Below are 10,083 nucleotides of genomic sequence, written 5' to 3' on the forward strand. Positions count from 1 at the left end.
GAGTGTGAAATGTATCTATATGTGTGTTAACCTCTTTACAAGAAATATTTTTGTAGTAATTATTTTTCAGTAGTTGTATTCATCAATAGTAATCATCACTGCATTGAATGTACAGAGAAAATGACTTGCAGAATTGTCTTGTAGAATTTGCAGTCTATATTGTGCATACTCATTTGCATTTTAGAAGAGTAGCAGTGCTGTCAGAACTGACCGTATCGTCTCAGTGGGGCAATACAACCGGCTTTCAGTGGGATGAGCCAATTTGTCTGGAACTTGCAACAGCTAACTTGGCTCCTGCAAATTCAGACTTGCTCTGTCGCTGTGTTGTAGGAGATTGGACGCTGTCTTTTGTCCCACTCTGCTGCTGCTCAACAAAAAGACAAGCTTTAGGCAAAGTATACAGTCCAATAACAAAACCAGTGTGTGATCACATGCTAAGGCATCCTCTTCCCTTATTCTCAGCAAGATGCAAAAGAAATGCTGATTGTACGGTACCTTAGAGCACCTTCTGGTGGCTGTTGATAAAAAAAATGGAAGTTGTGCAATTTTTAAGATCAAAGAATTGTCTGGAAGAGACCATAACCATTAGAAATGTGTGAGCTGCGATTTGCTTAATGAAATGTAGGCACAGTAGTAGAATGAAAGCATCAGGAGTGATTAACATTATGAGTTAGAAGATTTATTGATGAAATAGCAGAAGGTTAGAGAGGAGCAGAATTGAAATACAAATGTGGCTGAGGGTGAAGAAATAGCAATGTTTTACATGCATAGGTGGAAGTTTTTGGTTTAATGTTTTCCCCTCTGTGATATTTTACTCTTTTCTTTATTCTAGACAGAAAGTAGAAGACTAAAGTTCTTTTTGTCCATGTTAATTTCTTGAGTTTCTATGCAGTTTTTATGTTCGATTGCATGTGTTGTGTTTTGCTCGTTTCTGCATTTGTTTGTATTAAAATAGCACAGAAACAAATGGGGTTTGTAATGCTGTTACTCCTCTCAGCTATGGAGCCTTGACACTTTGCCTTTGCTTCTTACTGTTCTAGCAATGCTGAACCAGACAGAGGTCAGTGAGTTCATCCTTTTGGGCCTCACCAATATCCAGGGGCTGCAACACTTTTTCTTCATCTCCTTCCTGTTGCTCTACTTGACCAGTCTTCTGGGAAATGGTACCATTGTGACCATGGTGATATCTGAGCCCCGGCTCCACACACCGATGTACTTCTTCCTGGGGAACCTGTCCTGCCTGGACATTTTCTACTCTACAGTTACTGTTCCCAAGATGCTGAGTGGCTTTCTCTTTGGGCATCAGCACATCTCTTTTGGTGGGTGCTTGGCCCAGCTCTACTTCTTCCACTTCCTAGGCAGCACTGAGGTTGTGCTCTTGGCCGCCATGGCCTATGACCGCTATGTGGCCATTTGCAATCCTTTGCGCTACACCCTTGTCATGAGCCCACGGACTTGTCTGATACTGGCTGTGGCCAGCTGGTCCATTGGGTTTTTGCATGCCTTGATGCACTCAGTCCTCGCCTCTCAACTGAGCTTCTGTGGCCATAACCACATTCATCACTTTTTCTGTGACATCAAACCACTGTTGAACTTGGCTTGCAGTAGTACGAGCCTCAACTTGGCCCTCCTCAACATTGTCACCTCATCTATTGTTCTGGGCCCCTTCACTCTCATAGTCCTCTCCTACCTCTACATAATCTCCTTTGTCATCAAGAAAGTCCGGTCCCAGGAAGGAAGATGGAAGCCCTTCTCAACCTGTGCTTCCCACCTCATCCTTGTGGCACTGTTGTACATACCGGTGCTCTTCAATTATACACCACCCTCCTCAGGGGTCTCCCCTAGAAGGGATATGCCAGTGTCTCTCATGTACAGTGCTGTCACCCCAGCTCTGAACCCCTTCATCTACACTCTTAGGAACCAGGAGGTGAGATCTGCTCTGAAAAAAATGTTGGGGAGAAAACTGTTTCCTGGAGGAAAGTGACAAGAGCAAGAACAAGGTTCAGAATGTGGTTATTCCACCTCCCCTATTTATAAGGAAAGAGGTCAGAAGGACACTGTATTGCAAGAGACTGAAAAACTACGGATTATCTCATGTAGTTTAACACATTTAGAAGTTAATTGCATCGATCTAAATCAGGGGAGATCTTCAACAACCTGATGCTTCTTCCACCGTTTTTAGATGTCCTGTGGTACACCATCTGGTCTCTGGCTTCCAATACAGAAGTATGTGTGTCTCTTGCAGGACTTGCAGTATCGCTAACAGTCCCATACACTTGTCCTGGGTAATCTAAGATATGAAACAATTATGTGAGGGCTATATTTAGGCAGCTGAAGGACTCTCCTGTCATTCAGACTTGATGTACAGCTGAAGAGAGCTAGTATGTGTTACCTTTTGGGTGGGCATAACCTGTCAAATGTTGTCAACATTTGACTTGAGTCAGCCCTCTGGTCTGTTTCTGTCCATTACGTATAAGGGGAACCTTACTAACAAACCTAGACTGAAATGTAAACTCAAAATCAGATGTGAGCTTCACCTCTACTAGCTTCAGCAGTGGGGCTTACCTTGTCTAGATTTAAGTACTGAAATGTATTTATGTGTCTAGCTACTTTTACAGATTCACATGATGGTCAAAGATGAAACAATTGATTTGCATTTGCACAGACTACTACAGATGTTAAAAGTCCTCAATTATCCTACCCAGACTTTGCCTGTGGATGCAGAACGGAACAGGTCTGTTGCAGATCCTTCCTCATACTTCATGCCTGTGAAGTATGGACATTTCTAATAGCACTAGATATCTACTTATGTTTAGACACTAAATCCCGGTTGAAATTTGGATTGCAGTGGTTAATAAGTGCTTCATTTTTAGGTGCTGTTGTTCTTGACACAGACATTCACCACCTTCAGCCTGGAGTGCAGTTCCATGTTGAGTTAGATGAAAAGTGTACGACATTCTCAGACACTAGATGTGCTGTGTCTGCCTTTTGGGTTACTGAGGACAGAACAAAGGGGTACTCTAAATTGTCTGCATAATGGCCAGAGATGCAGAGAATGGAGACCAAACTCCTGCCTACAGGTATGATTTCTGGAGATGATACCTTGTCCCAGCTGGCCATGCATTTGCAATCAACAGATTTTAGACTAAAGATTTCATTCTTTATAGCTTGACAATTCAGATCCATGTTGTAGCATTTTGTATTTGACAGTGAGACATTTAAAACTACTTGTTATAAGAGCACAGATTCGATTTGGTTGCCTAAAAGTAGGCGTCTATAGGGATCATATAAGAGATGTGTGTGTCCTCCACCTGATGCTCTAAAAAGACACAGGAATCCCTTTAGTTCTACTTCATATGTGCCAATCCTGTGGAACATGCAAGGTATCAATAGGAGATAGTGAACAGACTCCTGGAAGTTGGCAACAGACTCTGAAGAGATCCAGGCTTAGATGTCCACGTGTCAGCTAAGCATCTTAATTCCATCAGGATACAAATACTGAGCTGTAGGAGCTTCCTGTCACTTCAGCTGCTCAAAGGTATCCTTCATGGACTTCAAGCTGCCACTTCAAAATGACACGCAGGTCTTGTCGGTCCTTGACCAAACCTACACACTTGTTCTAAAGGCTTGGGTATAAAAGAGCACCTTAATGACACCAGTGTGTATGTTCAGACAACCACGTCGAGCACCTTGAGCTGCGTTCCACTCTCCTGCCCATTTTATTTTTGCTTCACTGTGTTAAAGAACTTCCTCAAGACTTCTAAAGATGGTGACTGCAGCTTCCAAAAAAAGGGCATTACAAACAGGACAGATGTTCTGTCAGCACAATCCTTTCTCACTGAACAACTGAGCAGCATTTCTGCACCCTCCCTGAGCACTCACTGCTCCTTCCAGCACTCTTGACCACTGTGAACAACTGCTCCTGAGACAAACAAAAGACTTGACAAGGTTTTGTAATACACTTCGAAGTAATAGTATGTTATTGCTTAATGTGAGGTAAGAAGATATGTAAGAGGACATAAGATTTGAGTTTCAACGCCAGCTTTATTGCAATGCAAGGTGAATCAGAATGATCAGGAATGAAGCTATCCTCAGTGCTGGGGCCTGCAGGCTGTGAATTAAGTGATGCACTTTTTTTAAGCTACAAGGTTGTGAAGGAAGTGTTTGCCTCTCCACATGACACAGCCTGGTGTTCAGCTCTGCACTGTGCTGGCAAAGGCTACACACATGCTTTCTTCATGGTCCAAGGCAGAGAGAGATCTCTGCTACCAATTCAGTGCAGACTGGCTTTTGCTCAGTAAATGACAGCTTGCACTTTGTGGAATAAACTGCCCATGGCCAAATGACATACTGTTTACGTTAGATCTCTTCTGGGTTTCATCTAGTGCGTAGTCATCTAGCACAACTCCAAAAATGTGTGTGTTCTTGTTTAAATTTTTTCAATTCAAATTGGGGTGTTGTGGCATCTTAGTAGGTTTTGCGATTTTCAGTTTTTATTAGTATTTTGCCCAGTATCTCTGTTCTACGGCCCTGGAGGTAATAGGAAGAAATGAAAAGAGTGTTTTGAGAGTTCTGCTAAAGAGAAATGAGGGAAATTCTTATTGAGTGTGTAAGAAACCAATGCCTTGTGGTAGGTATGGAATTGAAGAGTGGTATCAGGATACAGCATAAGGTTGTCTATGCTCCCTCTGGCCACTGTAACAAAGGGACATTTGGGATCATACAGTGTTTTTATAGAACAGTTTCCACCTGGTGAAACTTTCTATTTTACTAGTGCCAATGTCATATCATGGATATATATGTGCTAAAAACCTGTTTCAAAAAAGTGAGTTTCAATTATGTCTTGTAATCAGTTAATCTGTGTCTTTATGACCAAGCTGAGCCTGTGATTACTGCTGTCATGGTAAGACCAGAAGAGAAGTTCCCAAACAGACATAATCTGGAACTGAGGAACCTGGAATTACAAAAAAACCCACACCTAAACCTCTAAAAAAGTCCACGTGCCCATACATTAGCCCATGACAAGACCTAGTGAGAGAATTGTTGCATTAGAATTAATGGATACAAATTTAGCTGCTGCATCGCACATAGGCGATCTCAAATCTGATGAATTTTAAGAGATTCTGAGTGCTATAGTCAACTGTGTGGTGTTAAGAGTAACACTAAATGTACTGCTAGGGAATTCATGCAGCCCTGGGTATGGGAGCTGAACCACTGCTCCTTACCCTTGTTTTCATGTCCTGCTAGAATCATAGAATTGTTTAGGTCAGAAAAGACCTTTAAGATCATCAAGTTCAACCCTTAACCTAACAATTCCAAGTCCACCACCACTAGCAGTAAGCCTGAGCATGAATTTCCAGCTGGTGAACGTACACACAGAGCCACAAATAGATCAATACAGACAGAAGGACACTGTTTTTACAGGCCTCCACATAACACAGACAGCATGACTGTGGATCTCTACTAATCAAAAATCCCCTTCATGGGTTTCTGTGTCTACCAGACCTTTTGTGTCCTCAATTTTGGTCTCCCAGACCTTGGTCTTTTCAATGTCTGACATCCAGAGACCCAGCTATCCAGTAGTTGGACTTCGGACTTACGGTCTCTCCAGTGTCTTGGTCCATGACAACACTTTCTCCAATTTTTGGCCCCTGAATGTCCATCAGTCCAGAATCTGGCTTTCAGGCCTCTTGTCCTGTTCAATAGTTTTATATACATTGCCAACTTACTCACACGCATGCACGCATAAAAGGGAAAATATTGAGGCATGACATAGAAAGGAAAGTACATTGCCAACTTACACGCATGCATAAAAGGGAAAGTATTGAGGCATGACATAGAAAGGAAAATACTTCAATAAAAGGATGGGAAAGATTGTGGTAACCAGGTGCAGTGGTTGGCCAAACAAGTGTGTTGATCAACAGCCTGGTTCTGCATAGCCAGTCCCTTTTATCTCCTCTTCATTTTCCTATGCTTGCTAACTTTCTTTATCTTCCTTTGGCCTTTTCCCCCAGAAAACCTGTAATGTCTCCAATTCTTTTGTTTAATTGCAAATTTTATCTCCATCCCATATTCCCTCCAGTAAATCCTATACTAATTTACACAGTAATCCCTTTTAGTTTGCATAGCACTCAGGGGAGTTTGGTTTATTGAATAACCTTAGTAGGTTTCTGCACCAGTGACAATGTTTCAGTCATTCACCTCGGATGGTCTTAGGCGTGTCTGATTCAGATGGATCAGGTTGTCAGCATTTTCCACCCTATGACTGTTCCTCTGATCACTCACTGTGTCCATTTTGAACGGTCATTAGCCAGATATCCTTATGGTGTGCTTATCAGTTCCAGTTTATCATAGCTTATCCTTGCATTTGGAGAGCAGAAAAAAGGTAGGAATTATTTCACAGAGAGCTTTTTTCAGTGCTCTTTTCACTTCCTGATTCCTCAGACAGTAAATAAAGGGATTTAGGATGGGAGTGACAATAGTATATACAGCTGACACAAGCTTATTCAAGTCAAAAGAATGAATCTTCTTAGGCCGGGCATACATGAAGAGCGTGGTGGAGAAGAAAACAGTGACCACAGTTAGGTGGGAAGAACACGTGGAAAAGGCTTTCTTCTTACTCTGGGTATTGGGGAAGTGCAGGATTGTCGTGATAATGAATAGGTAGGAGACAATAGTGATGAAGAGGGGAACAAGCAGTATGAATAAGGCCAACACAAAGTCTACCATCTCTGCCAGAGACGTATCAGTGCAGGCAAGGTTCAACACAGGGCTAACATCACAGAAAAAATGGTTGATGACATGGGGCCCACAAAAATTCAGCTGAGAGATGAAGGAAATCTTGATCAAAGACACAGTGAACCCACTGAACCAGGAGACAACTACAAGGTATGTGCACATTGGGTATGTCATGATGACCAGATACCGCAGTGGTTGACAGATGGCCACATAGCGATCATATGCCATTGCAGAGAGAAGGACGCACTCGGTGCATATGAAGGAGCTGAAGAAAAACAGTTGGGTCATGCATCCCACAAAGGAAATACTCCTGTCTTCAGCAATGTCATTTGCCAAGAGTTTAGGGATAATGACTGAGGCGTACCAAACCTCAATGAAGGAGAGGTGACCAAGGAAAAAGTACATGGGTTTGTAGAGCTCACAGTTTGTCTTGATCAGGACAATGATGACCACATTCTCCAAAACAATTAAAATGTAGGTCAGCAGAAATACTGTGGAAAACAATACATGCAAGTCCGCTAGGGCTGGGAATCCCAGCAAGAGGAACATGTGGACCTGAGTGGAATTTTTCTCCTCCATGAAGAAATGTGGACCTGAGCCTTGGAGTTTAAACATAGACCAGAAAAGAAGAAAGCAGAATATGAGACAGATAAAATTAAAAAAAAACCCAAACCAAACCCAACCTATCCCTAGATGATAGGATTTGTCTGACTAAGCTTTAGATGCTTGCCTTGGAGGTTTCCCTTTCAGTCAATGGAAAGAAACAGGCAGTTCATCTGACCTACTGACACCTACCTTAAGATGACATACACTGCATCAAAAGTACAGGTCAATAGCAAGGGAAACATAGATGACTAGTACAGGAATAGGCATCCAAAGAGAAGCCATTTATAGTACATGCTGATGAAGCCCACCCCCAATTCCTTTGTTCGTCATCATTCTAGTTGATTACTAAATCTTTGATCAAATTTTCAAAGGCATTAACAGGTGCTAGATAAATGAAGCATCTAGTTTTTTGGATTCAGATGTCTCAGAACTGTGATCTTGAAGTTATTGGGAAGTAAAAGCTGGTCATCCTCTAGCACTATTTTTTGCCTGTTGAAACCATTTGCATGTGGAATGTACTTTTTTTTTTAATGGGAAAAATTATTGTACCAATTCTTGTAAATTAAAAACTATATTGATAGACTATTTCCTAGGAAAACGAGAAATTTAAATAATTAATTTCAGCTTGAGAAATAAAAATTAAATAATGACACAGAATTCTAGTTCCTGGATATTGACCAAAGGTGGCTGACTTCTTCAACATTACTTTAGAAAACACCACTGAAATATTTGAGAAGTTCATGAACTGGGTTTACTTGCCAACTAACATGACTCTATCCTAGGTTAAATCCAGGACTTTCCTTAAGTCATCCAGAAGCAGACCCTAGCTTGGTGTGTTCTCTTCCAGCTACTTGACACACCTGTTTTCAGATGGGATGACTCATTTTAAATAGATGCCCAACGCTGTCATTAACCACAGAATACTGAACGGACTAGAAGCTGACTTATGAAGCCTGTTTCAAATCACCACCTCATTCACATTGACATTATTACTCTTTTCAGTTCACTCTTTTGCCCAAATATAAGTGTAGTATAAGCTTATTTATCAAAATGTAATTTATATATAAAAAATAATGAATCTATCATCTTTCTGTAATGTTAATAACCAATCCAACCTGTCTCCTCATTTATGTCTCCTACGAACATGTGGACTGCATCTCTCCAAAATAAAATCACAGACACTGGGTGCAAGAACTTACAAGACTGAAACTTGAGGAAGTTCAAAAGGAGGCTGAAGGAGACCAAAATTTGAGCCTTGTCACACGAAAATAAGACAATCAGCTACACATTATTCCCATCTCATAAGGCTTCTCCAGGTTTTTGTGTTTCCTTTTTTTCCTTGAAGTCACAGGTGCAGGAGAATTCAGAAGCTTCTTTAAGTAGCCTTGGTTCCACAGACTCCAGTGACTCTCTGACAGTTCACAGCAGGCTGTGACTGCTTGTTGTACACAGAACATAATTGCACACAGAGGCCTTTGAGACCTTCAGACCATTCCCTGAAGGATCCTGTCTCTAGGTAGACTGCAGGACTGACTTCTTTTTCTTCTTTTAAAAATCTGCGTCATGTTTTTATGTAGTTCTAAGGGTTCTGTGGCCCAGTAGTGTCATCACTGAGATGGAAAACAAAATTTCTAAGGAACGTGAACAAATCATCTGAGCTGCAGAGAGAGAGCAAGGGCTGCATGTGTGCTGGTCATGCCGTTTTGAGGGAGGAGGCATAGACCAGAATGATGGTACCCAACCAGCAGTGACAATCTCCCTCATAAGCCCTGCAGAGATTCTGTGCACACGGAGCAGGATGGGTGCTGTGACTCAAGCCCAGAAGAAGCTCCAACAACTGCTGTTGCTTCTTTCCCGTATCTAACAAAGGAGATAAGGAGGGGTAACGAAGATGGAGGAAGCCAGATCCTACAGAAAAAGACTTCAGTACCTCAATTCACAGCCTGTGGAATGAAGATCTTCAATATGGTGAATGCAGTTCTGGGTGCAGTTTAGCTGACCACAGCTGTAGTTGTCATCGAGCTGTCCCTGTCCTCACGACCTAAGGGGTTACCTGGCCTGTAGCTGTGCACCGATTGTGACTGGGTGCTTGTAGGATTCTGTAAAACACAGGGACCTAACGGCTTTATCCTCAAAATTAACCTACTTCATTACCAATTACCACAAAAATCATACTAGCAAGTATACCTATGGTTAATAAAGCAAATATTTATCCTATGCTACTACAAATTAATACCAGCAATCAGTAGTATAGCAGCAATCAATAATAATGGTGATAAATAATAGCACCAGTAAGTAATAGTGATAATAATAACAGTAAACAATAATGGCAGCAACAAACATAGATAGCATATTCGAGGTTACCACAAACTTCCTGCTAGTAAAGCAAACATCAATAATGTAACAGCAGATCTGACAGATCACTTCTGTGGTAAAGAAGGACCGTTAAAACCATAGCACAGGGTGGGGCAACCCCAACTCTCTGGGAAGAAAGTAGGACCAAGCCACCTCAGAAGTGGACCCAACCATCTCAGAAGTGGGAGGACAAACCACACTGACCCCAGAAGTGGGTCCAGAAGGGGAGCCAAAGAAAATTACAGAAACCCACATGAAAAGTTATCCACGTCATGGAGTTAGGGGGATGCCCGTGGGGAGGGTCCAAAATCCTGTAGGATGCTCATGCAGGTAACTCATCCTGTTTAGGAGAATGTCCAGGACACAGGTAAGAGGAAGGGAAAG

The 10,083-nt window shown here is 41.9% G+C and overlaps 2 protein-coding genes across 2 annotated transcripts; one reads left to right on the forward strand and one right to left on the reverse strand.

Annotated features, from left to right (window-relative positions):
• The first annotated feature begins 1,042 nt into the window (after positions 1–1,042).
• Positions 1,043–1,984, forward strand: LOC104516987 (olfactory receptor 12D3-like). The gene has a single exon (XM_010161512.1). The coding sequence runs from the start codon at positions 1,043–1,045 to the stop codon at positions 1,982–1,984; it is 942 nt and encodes a 313-aa protein (XP_010159814.1).
• A 4,364-nt stretch (positions 1,985–6,348) lies between these two features.
• On the reverse strand, positions 6,349–7,317 carry LOC104516988 (olfactory receptor 6B1-like). Its single transcript, XM_010161513.1, has one exon. The coding sequence runs from the start codon at positions 7,315–7,317 to the stop codon at positions 6,349–6,351; it is 969 nt and encodes a 322-aa protein (XP_010159815.1).
• Positions 7,318–10,083: the final 2,766 nt, after the last annotated feature.

Source organism: Eurypyga helias, unplaced genomic scaffold (assembly GCF_000690775.1).
Source record: "Eurypyga helias isolate BGI_N326 unplaced genomic scaffold, ASM69077v1 scaffold10491, whole genome shotgun sequence".
Classification (NCBI taxonomy): Eukaryota; Metazoa; Chordata; class Aves; order Eurypygiformes; family Eurypygidae; genus Eurypyga; species Eurypyga helias.

Bases quoted from the DNA above. Each gene is read 5' to 3' on its own strand.
- LOC104516987 (XM_010161512.1), top strand. From the start codon at position 1,043: ATGCTGAACCAGACAGAGGTCAGTGAGTTCATCCTTTTGGGCCTCACC.
- LOC104516988 (XM_010161513.1), bottom strand. From the start codon at position 7,317: ATGGAGGAGAAAAATTCCACTCAGGTCCACATGTTCCTCTTGCTGGGA.